General features: G+C 41.8%; 1 protein-coding gene across 6 annotated transcripts in view; it reads right to left on the bottom strand.

Moving 5' to 3' along the window:
- Nucleotides 1-16733, bottom strand: part of C11H2orf42 (chromosome 11 C2orf42 homolog) — a 42346-nt gene that overhangs the window by 9389 nt on the left and 16224 nt on the right. For 2 of the 6 annotated variants that reach the window (XM_067007444.1, XM_067007446.1), the window contains exons 2-7: nt 14587-14864; nt 12828-13662; nt 12013-12123; nt 6787-6891; nt 3952-4059; nt 259-359 (exon numbers count right to left, since the gene is read on the bottom strand). In XM_067007444.1, the coding sequence (XP_066863545.1) occupies nt 259-359; nt 3952-4059; nt 6787-6891; nt 12013-12123; nt 12828-13650 (1248 nt within the window). In that variant the 5' untranslated portion in view covers nt 13651-13662; nt 14587-14864. Of the gene's footprint in view, nt 1-258; nt 360-3951; nt 4060-6786; nt 6892-9723; nt 9829-12012; nt 12124-12827; nt 13663-14586; nt 14865-16733 lie in introns of all 6 variants that reach the window. The other 4 variants (XM_059079808.2, XM_067007443.1, XM_067007445.1 and 1 more) reach the window with 4 other exon arrangements.

The following is a 16733-nucleotide window of genomic DNA, read 5'->3' as shown; positions in this document are numbered from 1 at the left end:
AAGAAAGAGCATCTCTGTTTTCTGATCCCCAAGGCAAAGAAAAAAGGATACTCCAATTTAAGATACATCCTCAAGCTACAGGGAATACCTATTAAAATCAGAGTTGGAACAATAAAGCCATGAATATTTCTGAATAATCTCTTAGTATGAAAAAAAGGAATTCTCTTTGGTATCCATGACTCAAGGAGCTGGTGCAAACATACTTCCCGCACTTGCTTCCCTCTCTGCAGTCCCACGATTGTAGAAATAAACTCTTACCTCTGGGGTATCTAAGATTTGTTTAACTTGCAGGATATTCGTGATATGCCAGGTATACTTGGAAAAGGTTCCCAGTGGCAAAGCATCTTTGCGAACAAAAGCTTCAAGGTAAAAAGGGGGTAAAATTAGACTATCGAAAAATAACATGCTCTTTCACTGAATTTGTTATCCAGTTTCTGGAGAGTTCAGTGAAGTGATATTCCTGCATATAGAATCTCAGCCCTCTAAAAAAGGTATTTTATACACACACACACACACACACACACACACACACCACACACGTTTTGGGTTGGCCAAAAGGTTTGTTCGTTTTTTTCCATAAGATGGCTCTAGTATTGCTTAGTGGTCTTTAACTTCATTTGAAACAATCTTGTTAGATTGTATTGTGACAACTGTCATATCAGTTGCATTTTAAAAAAACTTAACAAAATTGGTGAATTTTTTTTTTTTTTTTTTTTTTTTGTGGAACGCGGGCCTCTCACTGTTGTGGCCTCTCCCGTTGCGGAGCACAGGCTCCGGACGCGCAGGCTCAGCGGCCATGGCTCACGGGCCCAGCCACTCCGCGGCATGTGGGATCTTCCCGGACCGGGGCACGAATCCGTGTCCCCTGCATCAGCAGGCGGATTCTCAACCACTGCGCCACCAGGGAAGCCCCAAATTGGTGCATTTTTATGTAGCCATTTTAATATTGAAGATGGAAGAAAAAAAGCAACATTTTCGGCATATTATGCTTTATTATTTCAAGAAAGGTAAACACACAACTGAAACACAAAAAAAGATTTGTGCAGTGTATGGAGAAGGTGCTGTGACTGATTGAATGTGTCAGAAGTGATTTGTGGCTGGAGATTTCTTGCTGGATGATGCTCCACGGTCAGGTAGACCAGTTGAAGTTGATAGCAATCAAATCGAGACATTAATTGAGAACAATCAACATTATACCACGTGGGAGATAGCTGACATACTCAAAATATCCAAATTAAGTGTTGAAAATCATTTGCAGCAGCTTGCTTATGTGAATCGCGTTGATGTTTGGGTTCCACATAAGTTAAGTGAAAGAAACCTTCTTGACTGTATTTCCTCATGCAATTCTCTACTGAAACGTAATGAAAATGTTCTGTTTTTAAAACAAATTGTGATGGGTGATGAAAAGTGGGTAGTGTACAATAATGTGGAATGGAAGAGATCGTGCGTGGGGCAAGTGAAATGAACCACCACCAACCACACCAAAGGCCGGTCTTCATCCAAAGGTGATGTTGTGTATGTGGTGGGATTGGAAAGGAGTCCTCTATTATGAGCTCCTTCCGGAAAACCAAACGATTAATTCCAACAAGTACTGCTCCCAATTAGACCAACTGAAAGCAGCACTCAGCAAAAAGCGTCCGGAATTAGTCAACAGAAAACACATAATCTTCCATCAGAGTAACGCAAGACTGCATGTTTCTTTGATGACCAGGCAAAAACTGTTAGAGCTTGACTGGGAAGTTCTGATTCATCTGCCGTATTCACCAGACATTGCACCTTCAGATTTCCATTTATTTCGGTCTTTACAGAATTCTCTTAATGGAAAAAATTTCAATTCCCTGGAAGACTGTAAAAGACACCTAGAACAGTTCTTTGCTCAAAAACATAAAAAGTTTTGGGAAGATGTGGGATTATGAAGTTGCCTGAAAAATGGCAGAAGGTAGTGGAACAAAAGGGTTGAATACGTTGTTCTATAAAGTTCCTGGTGAAAATAAAAAATGTGTCTTTTATTTTAAAACCGAAGGAACTTTTTGGCCAACCCTATATATATATATTTTTGGGCCGTGCCGTGAAGCTTGAGGGATCTTAGTTACCCCACCAGGGATTGAACCTAGCCCCGGCAGTGAAAGTGCTGAGTCCTAACCACTGGACCACCAGGGAATTCCCTAAAAAAGGAATTCTAGAAGCAAATCTATAATAGAGTTTTGGCAGAAAAGTGATGAATCAAATGATAAGGATTTCTGCTATAAAATGTCTCTGATGCTTCTTTTGAGATATTGCTTATTTTTGACATCTTGGAAACTTGTTTGTTTGGTAAGTCTACACACAGAGGACTCTATTATAAAACAGCCTCTTACAACTTTAGATAAGTCAGAGGTCAAATCATAATCCTTAAAATAACTACATAGAGTTTAAGCCTGCTCACATGGTTGCCAATCTATTGCCCTGCCTCCCAGATTATAAAGGGGTTCCACTGAAGGACCCAAAAATATCTAAGCAATTGGTAAAAATTAATGTATTAGGCCTAAAATGGTTTTTTTTTGTTTTTGTTTTTGTTTTGGCTGCACTACTCAGCATGCAGGATCTTAGTTCCCCAACCAGGAATCGAACCCATGCCCCCTTCAGTGGAAGTGTGGAGTCCTAACCACTGGACTGCTAGGAAATTCCAAGCCTAAAGTTTAAACTGGAATCATCAACACTGTCTCAAGGGACTTCCCTGGTGGCGCAGTGGTTAAGAATCCGCCTGCCGATGCAGGTGACATGGGTTAGAGCCCTAGTCCGGGAAGATCCCACATGCCATGGAGAAACTAAGCCCATGCACCACAACTACTGAGCCTGCACTCTAGAGCCCGCGAGCCACAACTACTGAGCCCACGTGCCACAACTAATGAAGCCCATGCGCCTAGAGCCCATGCTCGGCAACCAGAGAAGCCACCAGCCCCTGCTCGCCACAACTCAAGAAAGCCCATGTGCAGCAATGAAGACCCAACATAGTCAAAAAAAAAAAAAAAAAAAAAGATAAATAAATAAATTTATTTAAAAAAATACTGTCTCAAAAGTCAGATAGATAAGATAAGGTGTAAAGGCAGAGATATTTATGGTCCTAAGCAGAGAGATTCATAGCTTGTACTATTCAAAGACAGAATTAAACATTAGTCCTGGGAATTCCTGGCGGTTCCGTGGTTAGGACTCTGAGCTTCCACTGCAGGGGCACAGGTTTGATCCCTGGTCAAGAACTAAGATCCCGCATGCTGAATGGCTCGGCCAAAAAACAAACAAACAGAAACACTTCAGTCCCTATTACATCATCAAATAACAATTTACTGAAGAAATAGCTCTGATTTCTAGCTGTAGTTACTCTTGGGCTATTTTTCCCTGAGCAATCTTTTCCTTCTCCTTTTCTCTCCCTTATTTCCTTATACTACCAAATAAGTATCTTGAGATCTCTAGTAGAAAGATATTATATAAAACCAAGAAATAAGTATCAGAATACTGTAATTATAAAATGTTCCAAGCCTGAGAATCACTCTAAAAATAAAATCTCCCTTCATCATAAATGGGGAGTCATGAAAAACAAGTTTTAGTTTTTGACACATACTGTAATATGCTTCCAAGAAGCCAGCCCAAACAGCAATTGGAGCCTGCAATGCTTTTGTTGAAATTGGTTCATATCTAGAAAATATCCAGCTTCTTGGTGGGCACCTTCATTGTGCTTCATCGGTGATTCTTTTACCAACATTGTGCTTTTGGAATCTTTCCATCAACTCTTACTAGCATAAGCATGGGGCCTTTGAAGAGTGTGATCATTATTCTAAGAGCTGATGAGCTAAGGCTTCATGTTCTGAGCATGTAAGTAGAAGTACTAGTCATGAAAATTCCACACAATTTTTCCCAAACATTATTCTCTAAGGTCAAGACATCTATTGCTATTCCTGAGGAAAAATCCCATACCTGTAGTAGAGTTGGGAAGCCGTTTTTTTGCACTTCCTATGGATATTCTCTGTTGCAGGGCATCAAAAAAGGACTGAGGAATGTGGAACACCAGTGGCTCTGGTTTGCCTATAGGAAATAAGAAGAAGCTCAATTAAAGTAACTCAGTGGGCTTTCTGGTGTGTAGGGGAAGGTGGAAGAAATGGAATTGATGGGTAGTAATAACTAAAAATACCACTGAGATTTCTTCATACAGAGGTAAAAAGAAGGCTTTGATTGACCTTTATGAGTCAAGCACTGTCACCTGTGCTACCCGTGATCCCTTGCAATTGTAACAAATACAGCACACTCTTGTCATCTACCAAAGATAACTTTTCAAATCCCTAATTTTGTAAACACTGCCACAGCACAGACTTCTCCCTTTAAAGAGGACATGAAATGAGATGAGAACATTGAGGCTGAGTTGAGTAGGTAAACTTGATTCACTCCTGCTCACTATCCCAGGCACCTGCTGTTTGCATTCATTTTCTCAGATGGTCAGGACCGTGAATGCCAGAGACTGCAAAGTTAGGACACTTTATCCAGTAAGCATCAGTCTTCTCTCTGATGTGAAGACAGGCAAACTGTTTGAAAATACGTAACAAACCTCTTTTAAAAAGTTGCAAGACACTAGGTCAACAAAAAGTCAACAGAAAGAGTGTTCAGGGGAGAGGGTGAAAGAGTTCAGAGTTTTCCTTAAAAACTCTGCCCAAGAAGCAAGCTCCAACAGAGGGAAAACATCCAGAACCACATGGCTTAACATGTAACTTCCACCTGCCTGTAAAAGGTGTAGTTCTTAAAGACAGTTCAGCTGCCTTTCTGAAATAAAGATCAAGCCAAGAAAAATGAAAATGAAAGTTTTTCTAGAATTCCATATTAAGGTTTTACATTCTATCAATTGATTTTACCTACTTAATTGAAGGCAGAATGCCAATGACAAAACTGTCACTGCTTTTGAGCCACTAAAATTTTTTTTTAATTTTTTATTTATTTATTTTTGACTGCATCGGGTCTTAGTTGCGGCACGCGGGATCTTTCGTTGCGGTGCGTGGGCTCTTCATTGCGGTGTGCAGCCTTCTCTCTAGTTGTGGCGCATGGGTTCCAGAGTGCGTGGGATCTGTAGTTGTGGCGCCCAGGATCCAGAGCGCGTGGGCTCTCTAGTTGAGGGGCTTGGGCCTTAGTTGCCACACAGCATGTGGGCTCTTAGTTCCCCGACCAGGGATCGAACCAGCATCCCCTGCATTGGAAGGCAGATTCTTTACCACTGGACCACCAGGGAAGTCCCAAGCCACTAAAATATTAATATCTGGGCAGTTTAGAGAAGTCACTACAGAAAGGTTTTTAAATCTTTCATCTTGAAATTAGATTATGGGCTACTTGCAGAGATCATTACAACTCTAAAATTGCTAACTTACCACAACTCAGCTGATGGGATGCTAGGGTTTAGGTAAATTAATCTTGAAAAGCCCTTGTAAAAGACACAGAATCACAGTCCAGAAGAGAGCTGATGGTGACTTTGACAAAGGTGGTGGTAATGGAGATGGTGAGAGGGGGTGTTACAAGGAATGGGATGAAAAAGGACCACGGTTTATAGTTTACATTATTGTCAATGTTCTATTTTAAGTTCTGGGAGGTGGGTTAGTAGGTATTTATTATATTATTTAAAACAATATATAAGTAAATTTTTAAAAGAAAAGAAAAACATAGACTTTCTCTTTAACCTTCCCTAGCTTATTTTGTTTTTCTAAAAAGTAACTTCTGAAGTTTTATTTATTCTGAATTAATATAAATAAAACTAAGCATGTATTTCAACACCTCCATTCTTGTCCCTTTCTTCACCATGAAGACACAACTGATCTAATCCTTCAAAACTCATGTCCTCCTACTGAGTGTCTGCTGTTGGGCTACTATTCAGTTTGGGGTGCTTTATTTTTAAAATGATATTCATAAACTTCAACATATTCAGCAAAGAACATCAAAATGATGTGAGGTTTGTACATATGCCACGAGGAGTGTTTGAAGACCTGAGATGTATCACTTGGAAAAGAGAAAACCTGTCAGGCAGAGCCAAGGGTGTGTGCAGTGGCGGGGACTGTTATTTGAAAACAGGAACAGACTTATTCCATGTGACTAGAGCACAGAACTAGAACCAACAGGAAGTATTATCAGCAAACATTTCCACTTAGTATGAGGAAGACCTTCCTCACAGTTCTCACTGTCTAACAATGTCATGAGCTGCCTCAAAAAGCAGTGAGCTGCTCATCTCTGCACAAAGTCTAGAAAACCATCCATCAAGGATGCTTTTAAGGCAATGGGCAAGGCTTGGTTGGATGGTCCACCTCTGAAACTGCTGAGGTTCTATGAGGCTATCACGATCAACCCCAATCCAGCTTGTGTTCTCCAATCTTCCTTAGCATGTCTGTGTAATTTTATATGACTATCTTAGTCTCACAGGTTTAGATTTTTTCTAAACTTTTTCCTCCCTTGCTTTAAGTTTGAGGGTTAGAATGATCTTCTAAGGCTTTGGTATCTCCCTTACCAAACACACACCCATGCATACCCCAAGACCAAGTCTCTCTAACTTTACTTATTATTTGCTGTGGTTTTTCTCTTCCATCTCTAAATTCATTTTGCTGGTCCTGCATTTTGATTATGTGATTATTCCTTTATTTCATTTAGATTTCTACTCTCTTGCGGCCCAGTGCGCTCTAGACTAAAGCCCAATTACTTTTTCGTCAAAACAGAGTAGAACTATAACACAATTACTTTAATTTCTCCTACTTTCAGCAATAGCCCAGTTGGATGACCAATACTTACCATCAAACTGATAGTGCATGGTTTGATGGATGCGTTCTGTGACACTGGCCAGCCAGTCCTGGAAGGATAAGGTCACTTGTGCCTCATCTAACAGCTGACTACAGCCTAGAGAAAACAAAACTCTTCATTAACTTTTTTCTTACAGAATTTAACAGTTAATTGAAGTTTGAAAAAGCTAAGGAGTTTATACATAAAAGAGGAACAAGTTAAAATTCAAAGAAAGTAGATACAATAAGTGAAATGGAATATTACAGGATTCTTTTAAAGAATCCAACTAGAAGAAAAAAGAAATAGAAAGCTCTGAGAGACTAATGGGTTTAAGATTAACCACCACAAAAAATTTGCAGCCTTTCAACATCAAACTGCAAATTGAAGAATGGCCTTGTATAATGGCTGTTTTAGAGCCATTAATTGGCCCTATTCCTGATGAATATGTCTATATACCCAATGACCTACCATTCTATTCTATTTCTTCTCCTGAAATGTTTTCATATGACTGAAGTATATATTCCTTTTTATTATGATTATTTTTAAAATAAATTTATTTATTTTATTTTTGGCTGCGTTGGGTATTTGTTGTGGTGCGCGGGCTTCTCACTGCGGGAGCCTCTCTTGTTGCAGAGCACAGGCTCTAGGCACAGAGGCTTCAGTAGTTGTGGCTCGCAGGCTCTAGAGTGCACGCTCAGCAGTTGTGGCACACAAGCTTAGTTGCTCCGCGGCATATGGGACCTTCCCAGACCAGGGCTCGAACCTGTGTCCCCTGCACTGGCAGGCGGATTCTTAACTACTGTGCCACTAGGGAAGCCCTATCCCCTTTTATAAAGAGATAATGATGCCAAAACTACTATTCATTTAAATTACAATTCTCATAAATAAATGCATATAGTGATAATTTGGATTAAAAGCTATTTTCTATTTTCTTTGCACCAAAGTGATAAAAATTTGTTTAAAATCTTCTACCAGATACTTTTGATTTGTTTACTTTCTGACCATCCAAAAACATTTATTCTTTTTTTTTTTTTTTTTTCTGTACGCAGGCCTGTCACCGCTGCGGCCTCTCCCGTTTCGGAGCACAGGCTCCGGACGCGTAGGCTCAGTGGCCATGGCTCACGGGCCCAGCCGCTCCGCGGCATGTGGGATCTTCCCGGACCGGGGCACGAACCCGCATCCCCTGCATCGGCAGGCGGACTCTCAACCACTGCGCCACCAGGGAAGCCCAAACATTTATTCTTGGACTGTGTAAGTTCTTAATTAATTAATTAAGATTTGGTCTTGTATTGTTTGCTATTTATGTATCGGTCTTGTCTTCAAAACCAGAGTATGAGGGCAGGGATAATGTCTAATTTTTAATCACCCAGCCATATTATATGAGAGTTAAGAAATTGTCAGCCCCCAAACATACAAGCTTAACTATTCTGAGTAGAAAAATGACATATATAAATTTATAAGTTATATTGAAATTAAGTCATTCTGTCTCTTAAATGTTACTGCTTTTAGGTGTTTTCAAAGTTCACTAACTTTGGAGAGTGGACTATATTTGACTTTCTCAACAAATATTTATTAGTATAATTGTAAGATATGTTTCTTCTTCAATTTGGAACCCCTATACCAAATTGCATATGGGTAATCAGCAACAAAAGGAAAATATTTTATAAAATACGTGCTGTCAAAACATGTCAGTGGGCTTCCCTGGTGGCGCAGTGGTTGAGAGTCCGCTTGCCGATGCAAAGGACACGGGTTCGTGCCCCGGTCTGGGAAGATCCCACATGCCGCGGAGCGGCTGGGCCCGTGAGCCATGGCCGCTGAGCCTGCGCGTCCGGAGCCTGTGCTCCGCAACGGGAGAGCCCACAACAGTGAGAGGCCCGCGTACCGCAAACAAACAAACAACAAAAAAAAATGTCAGTAATTTTTGTTGCATTTGTTATTTAAAGACAGTTTTGGGGGGACCTCCCTGGTGGCGCAGTGGTTAAGAATCCGCCTGCCAATGCAGGGGACACTGGTTCCAGCCCTGGTCCGGGAAGATCCCAGATGCCGCGGAGCAACTAAGCCCGTGTGCCACAACTACTGAAGCCCGTTTGCCTAGAGCCTGTGCTCTGCAACAAGAGAAGCCACCGCAATGAGAAGCCCACGCACCAAAATGAAGAGTAGCCCCGCTCGCCACAACTAGAGAAAGCCCGTTTGCAGCAACGAAGACCTAATACAGCCAAAAAAAACAGGACAATTTGGGGGACTTCCCTGGTGGTCCAGTGGTAAAGAAACCACCTTACAATGGAGCGGACGCAGGTTTGATCCCTGGTTGGGGAACTAAGATCCCCCATGCCATGGGGCAACTAAGCCCAGGTGCCACAACTACTGAGTTCGTGAGCGTCAACTAGTGAGCCCGTATGCCGCAAACTACAGAGCCCATGCATTCTGGAACCTGCACGCCACAACTACAGAGCCCACGCGCCCCAGAGCCTGTGCGCCACAGCTAGAGAGAAGCCTGCACGCCACAACGAAGAGCCCGCGCGCCGCCACGAAAGATCCGCATGCCTCAACGAAGATCCCAGGTGCTTCAACTAAGACCCGATGCAGCCAAAAATAAATAAAATAAATAAGTAAATAATAAATAAATCTTTACCAAAAAAAAAAAGATAATTTGGTTTTGAGCCTGATTTGAGACCAGTGGGACCGACAGCACAGATCTTAGTCTCAGGGCCTGCTAGTATTTATCTAGGGGGACAATATGCAGCATTTCTTTTGATGATATTGCTTTGGGCATCTTTTTTTTTTTTGCCACCCTGCTCAGCCTGTGGGATCTAACCAGGGATCCAACCCACGCCTCTTGCATTGGTAGCGCAGAGTCTTAACCACTGGACCACTAGGGAAGTCCCCTCTTTGGGCTTCTTCAGGATGATTTTCCACCTCTTTAGCCTATCCTGGGGAAGTGAAACTTACCCTGCCTTTTTAATGAAGAAGCAACCACAGGCTTTTTCAGGCCACTTTTCCTTAGATTACTGCTCACTGCATCTTGAGGCAGCAGTGAACTGTTCGTCTGTGCACCTAAACCACAAATCATTATAGTGTTTAATAAAATGTCTGCAGAATATAAATCGATTCAATATTAATTTCTGAAGTCCAAAACATATAAAAAGTCCTTGCTAATTTCTAAGTTAGCTTCAGTTTCTAGAAAGAATTAGCATTAGCCTTTATACATAACATTTTAAGTGTCTTACACTCTTTACAGGAAGTTGGTGGGGGGATTAGAAGTGAAAGGAAGAAAAAAATTCACCCTTTGTTCCCACCTTTCAGACAATCACTATTAATTTTCTGGTGAACTACTGTCCATTTTCTTTATTGTAAATAGTTTATTTTGCTGGTTTTGTGCTTTAAGTAGCTCTAATTATACCGGGATTGCCAGATTTAGCAAAACAAAATTTTTTTGAACTTCAAACAAACAAATATTTTTTTAGTATAAATATGTTCCAAAGATTGCATGGGAAGTACTTATACCAAAAATTTATTCACTGTTTATCTGAAATTCAAATTGAACTGAGCATTATGTACTCTATCTGGCTACCCGAGTGAGCTAACATTTCTCCAAACTTTTTTTTTTTTTTTTTTTTTTTTGCAGTACGCGGGCCTCTTACTGCTGTGGCCTCTCCCGTTGCGGAGCACAGGCCCCGGACACGCAGGCTCAGCGGCCATGGCTCACGGGCCCAGCTGCTCCACGGCACGTGGGATCTTCCCGGACCGCGGCACGAACCCGTGTCCCCTGCATCGGCAGGCGGACTCTCAACCACTGGGCCACCAGGGAAGCCCCAAACTTTTTATAGTCATTTTTCACGGCTGCCTGGTATTCTATCAAGTGGTTTATCATGGGTCATTTAACTATCCCCAGTGGTTGGCCCTTAGTTGTTTCTAATTTTTCAATATTATAAATAACTACACAATAGGCATCTCTGGACAAAATGCTTTTCCTGTACAAAGGATTATTTCCTTTAAAAAAAGATTATTTAGAAGTGGGATTACTGAGTTAGAGGGTAAAAAAAAATTTTTTTTAATTTCAAATTTTCCTGGGAAAGACCCATAATCAAACATTTAACCACAATCTCTGCTCTATATTGCTGCCAGAATTACCCCTCAAAAACACAGAAATAACCATGTCACTTTGTTTCTCCATCTTTCTCCAACTTCCCAGCACCTGAATGCCTGTGCCTGACCACTTGACCCACCTGCAGCAATACTCCCTCTATGGGTAGGAACATTTTTTAAGGTTCTTAACAGATACTACAAATGATTAAAGCAACTTACACTACACTAGCCATGCTGAAGAACACTGATTTTACCTTTGCCTGTGGTCTCATCGCTTAAATATCTTTGCTAATTTGGTATCCCAAAGTATCTTGTTTTAATTCTGCATTTATAAAATGTTTGCATTTCTCTCTTCACTAGTGCATTTGGAGTTTGGTCCTCAGGTGCGGACCGGTAATATTTTCCTTTTGTTTACAGCCTAGGTCTTTTTTATTTAATTATTTTTTAAAAGATTTATTTATTTGGCTGCACTGGGTCTTAGTTGTGGTATGTGGGATCTTCGTTGCCACGTGTGGGATCTTTAGCTATGGCATGCTAATTCTTAGTTGAGGCATATGGGATCTAGTTCCCTGACCAGGGATCGAACTCAGGGCCCCTGCATTGGGAGCATGGAGCCTTAGCCACTGGACCACCAAAGGAAGTCCCTAGAGCCTAGGTCTTTTAACACTTACCGACTACGACACTTCAGCATTTTCATACTGATTTATATGAGTCTTTAACTGACACTGATATATTTGAATTTAAAAAGAAAAAAAATACATATATGGTGCCACCTGCTGAAGATGCAGATAACAAACTATATTGCTAAATTATCATGGAAAATATAATTAACCATTGTCACAAATTTAAAAAAATATATCTATTGATGAAAATTTCATAACACTGTCCTAAGGCAAGAGTAAGGTGTAAGACTAGTCTGATTGATTAAGGGATGAGCAAACTAAACGTGGAGTTTGGTCAGATCTTATACTTGGCCAGTAGAACCGACTCTTAGCTTCACTTGAGAAAGAATCATCAAGGGAGAGTAAAACTTTTTTCAGGAAATAACAACAACATTATTTCTTACACTTGCTGAGATTCAGTGAAACACATAAAACACAGTAAAACCACCTCTAAAGGTAACACCACCAAACAAACCAAACAGCTTCTCACCAGATACTTCCTCCTTTTTCCTCTTCTTTGGCTTAGAGGCAGTAGACTCACAAGCTGATACTGTTGATTCTGAATGGCAACCTAGCTGGGGCACAATAACCTCCTTTAGACCTAAGATATAACAAATTTCTGAATTATTAATACTACCCAAGAGTAAGTATGCGTCCCTATCTAGAGAAAATTAATTTCTAAAAATCCAAATCCCCAAAACAAATTATAGAGTCTGCTTTAAAATCAGTTCCTTTAAAGAACTCTCCCAAACATATGTTTTTGTTCATAGACCATTAATATGATAAAAGGCTCTACAGAAAAATGTAAAACTAAAAAGTTGGGAGTTGCTGCCAACTAAAGATGGTTCAGAAATGAAAATAAAAAGCATCTACAAGATAAAAATGTTAAAAACATAATATGTAGAAACATTTAAAGATCTTTTGAGCAAGGTACTAGTTTTCCCCATCTTCAAAGAAAAGAAACAAGCAAGCAAGACAAAATAAGAGGGATTTTGTTTGTTTTTTCTTTGTTTTTACTAACATAGGGCATCTGTGGAGTAAAAAAATCAAAGCAAAACTAACTTTGCTAGATTCATCGTTTCAATGAAAATGCACAAGTAGTCTCTTGATCATGAATTTCAACTAACCAACCAACCAAACTTTATGCAAGTATGCTCACTGGGATTAAAAGAAGGAATGCTTTTCATCTGATTTATCTAGCAACTGCTTCTGAAGGTTGCTAGGACAATCTCCAGATGCCATCAGTGGGACACTTTCATTGCCATTTTAGAAAACCAGAGTAACTGTGTCAACGACACCACCTACCGCTGGAATCAAAATTTAGGAAGTCTGAGAATTCCTGAGCCAATGTCTCGTCACTGGCAAAGGCACAGATGCAAGCAAAGAAATGAATGCATCTCTGGACCGCCTCATCCTTGGAGGCATTCGACTTCTGTGATTTCAGAGTCTGGCAGGAGCAGAAGAAACGGCGCTCAGGCAAGCTTTTGGCACTGATTTTCTGCACAAACGATGTATGCAAATACCCCAAACTATGCTTCTGGCTTGCCTTGCATTTCACCACCAAAATGTTTTTAGTAATCCTCTGTACAAGGGGACCTGTGGGTTCCGTGGCCAACTGCCAGATGGTTTGCTTGGTTTCTGGGGAGGCCTGCACTGCATTCAGGACCGAGCTCTTTAGTGTCAGAGGGGTGGCCTCTGCCTGGCAGTTCACGGCCAGCTTGATGTGCTGGCACTGGTTTTCCACAACACCCTGGGCGGCAGCTTTCAAGCATGCGGGGACATAACACCGTCCAGAGCTCAGCTGAGTGATGATTGTCCCATCCACCGTCTGGATGGTCGTCTCTGAAACACCTAGCTCCACAAAGCATCGGTAATCAGGGCCCCGGTCTCTTTGCCGCACCGAGTAGACTTGCAGATCAGAGCCTGTTATGATTTTGACAGCTTCAACACTAGGCTGCTTCCGTGCGCCATACCGGAATATGGTTCCACATGTCTTGTTCTTACAGCTCAGTCCCCGGGTTCCATTGTATGTGCCACAGCGGGGACACTTCCTGATTCCCCTCAATGTGGCCTTCCCCAAATCAGATAAGAAAGCTGGGACTTTTGTCCTTAGAGAGTTTGGTTCCATTTTTCACAGGTCCTAGAAAAGGCAATAAGCCCATCAGCATTAGTATATATGCACACACACAAACGAAGTTAAAATTACTTATGATATTTATTTTTTATTTTTTTTAACATCTTTATTGGAGTGTAACTGTTTTACAATGGTGTGTTAGTTTCTGCTTTACAACAAAGTGAATCAGTTATACATATCACTTATGATATTTAGTATACAAAGTAAAATGTAAGAAGCTATCCACTATTTTCAAATTGTACCCTCAAAGAGAACATCCAGTTAAACCCTCAAGCAAAATAAAAGTGGGAGGAGATATGGGGATATATGTATATGTATAGCTGATACACTTTGTTATAAAGCAGAAACTAACACACCATTGTAAAGCAATTATACTCCAATAAAGATGTTTAAAAAAAAAAAGTGGAGGAAACTTTGCCTTTTACATTTCACATCTCTCTCTCTCTCTCTCTCTACATATATATATGTATATATATATATATATATATACATATATATATATATATATATAGTTTTTTTTGGGGGGGGGCCGCATCTCATGGCATGCGGAACTTTCCTGACCAGGGATCGAACTTGTGCTGCCCCTGCAGTGGAAGCACAGAGTCTTAACCACTGGACCACCAGGGAAGCCCTCTCTCTATATTTTTTAAGTCCTAATGTAATAACTGAAGCATTTTTCTAGATTCAATCCTTTTCTATACAACAACCTAGATTAGTGAACCTACATCTTTTTTTTTGGCCATGCCATGTGTCTTGTGGGGATCCTCAGCGGTGAAAGCGCAGAGTCCTAACCACTGGACCACCAGGGAATTCCCTAGTTAGCCTAATCTTTACATGCACACAGATGTTTGACTTGAGCAAAGACTGGAGTATGGGAAAGATGAGTTCTTTCCTTTCCACCATTCCCCACAAAACCCAGCCCAGTCCTACCTCTATCAGTTGCCAGAGCACCCAGAAAAAGTGTAACCTGAATTCATAAGACCTAAAAGGTGTTTCATTAGTTTGTGATGATCATATAGGACAGACGAAGACATAATCATGTGCATAGTAAATGACACTGCTTAACTCAAAGTCTTCTGAAGTTTGAGCTCTGTGGTGTAACAATGCAGACATTCTGCCTTCTCCTTCTCAACCACCCAATGGCAAAGCTCATGTCCAATGTTCCACAGTCAAAGATTCCCACTGCCCTGAGTGGAGACCTTGGAGACCTATAAGTAAAACAGGAAAAAAAAAGTTATACAAAGACAGAATGATTCTTTCCTCCTAGAAAAGGAATCTAAGTCTTTCACAAATACTTGAGAAATATTTGATAGAAATTGTTATAGTTGCTTTGCTTTTCCTCCTTGACCCCAAAGAATGGTCTTTTTTTTTTTTTTTTTTCTGCGTTGGGTCTTCATTGCTGCACGCGAGCTTTCTCTAGTTGCGGAGAGTGGGGGCTACTCTTTGTTGTGGTGCGCAGGCTTCGCATTGCGGTGGTTTCTCTCGTTGCGGAGCATGGGCTAGTGTGTGGGCTTCAGTAGTTGCAGCACGCGGGCTCAGCAGCGGTGGCGCACGGGCTTAGTTGCTCCGCGGCATGTGGGATCTTCCCGGACTTGGGCTCGAACTATCTATCTATGTATCTATCTATGTATCTATGTATCTATCTATTTATGGCTGCGTTGGGTCTTCATTGCTGCACACGGGCTTTCTCGAGTTGTGGCGACTGGGGGCTACACTCCGTTGCAGTGTGTGTGGTTTTTTTAAAAATTATATTTATTTATTTATTATTTACGGCTGCGTTGGGTCTTCGTTGCTGTGCACGGGCTTTCCCTAGTTGCGGCAAGCGGGGGCTACTCTCAGTTGAGGTGTGTGGGTTTCTCATTGTGGTGTTGTGGAGCACGGGCTCTAGGCATGCGGGCTTCAGTAGCTGTGGCACGTGGGCTCGTGGCACGTGGGCTCGTGGCTCGCAGGCTCCAGAGTGCAGGCTCTGTAGTTGTGGCACATGGTCTTAGTTGCTCCACGGCATGTGGGATCTTCCTGGACCAGGGATCAAACCCTTGTCCCCTGCATTGGCAGGCAGATTCTTAACCACTGCGCCACCAGGCAAGTCCCAAGAATGGTCTTGATAAAAGACTTTCCCTTCACATCTTCTATAGTCCACTGATTAATAAACTGGAAAGTACAAATTTAAAAAGCCTAAGAGGTCTCCCTGGTGGCGCAGTGGTTGAGAGTCTGCCTGCCGATGCAGGGGACACGGGTTCGTGCCCCGATCCGGGAAGATCCCACATGCCGCGGAGCGGCTGGGCCCGTGAGCCATGGCCGCTGAGCCTGCGCGTCCGGAGCCTGTGCTCTGCAACGGGAGAGGCCACAACAGTGAGAGGCCCGCGTACAGCAAAAAAAAAAAAAAAAAAAAAAAAAAAAAGCCTAAGAATGCCCACCTTCTCACTGGCTATGAACTAACCCCCCAACTGTAATATCTGTTGAGTGAATAAAGCTTTGTGAAGTATGATTTGCAGCAGGGTTCTCCACCTTGGCACTACAGACGTGTAGGGCTGGGTAACCCTTTGTTGCGGGAGGCTATCCTATGCATCACAGGATGTTTAGTAGCATCCCGGGTCTCCACCACCAGATGCCAGTAGCAGTCAACACACTTTCCCCAAGTTGTAAAAAAACAAAAATGTCTCCAGATATTGCTAAATGTCTTCCTGGGGGCAAAATCACCTGTTAAAATCCACTGACCTAGAGACATTAGCCTGTTTACACAGCATTTCCTTCTTAGGTCAATAAACTTCTTTGATAGGTACTGTCATTCAGCTAAACATGGGTTTTTAGGATAAAATGTTGTTCCAAAGTCAATTATCTCTGTGACCAAGACTTTTTTTTTTTTTTTTTTTTTTTGTGGTACGCGGGCCTCTCACTGCTGTGGCCTCTCCCGTTGAGGAGCACAGGCTCCGGACGCGCAGGCTCAGCGGCCATGGCTCACGGGCCCAGCCGCTCCGCGGCATGCGGGATCTTCCCGGACCGGGGCACGGACCCGCATCCCCTGCATCGGCAGGCGGATTCTCAACCACTGCGCCACCAGGGAAGCCCTGTGACCA

The sequence above is a fragment of the Kogia breviceps genome, chromosome 11 (assembly GCF_026419965.1).
Source record: "Kogia breviceps isolate mKogBre1 chromosome 11, mKogBre1 haplotype 1, whole genome shotgun sequence".
Taxonomy (NCBI): Eukaryota; Metazoa; Chordata; class Mammalia; order Artiodactyla; family Physeteridae; genus Kogia; species Kogia breviceps.
The sequence above is the reverse complement of the archived record's forward strand: the minus strand, read 5'-3'. Positions and strand labels throughout refer to the sequence as shown.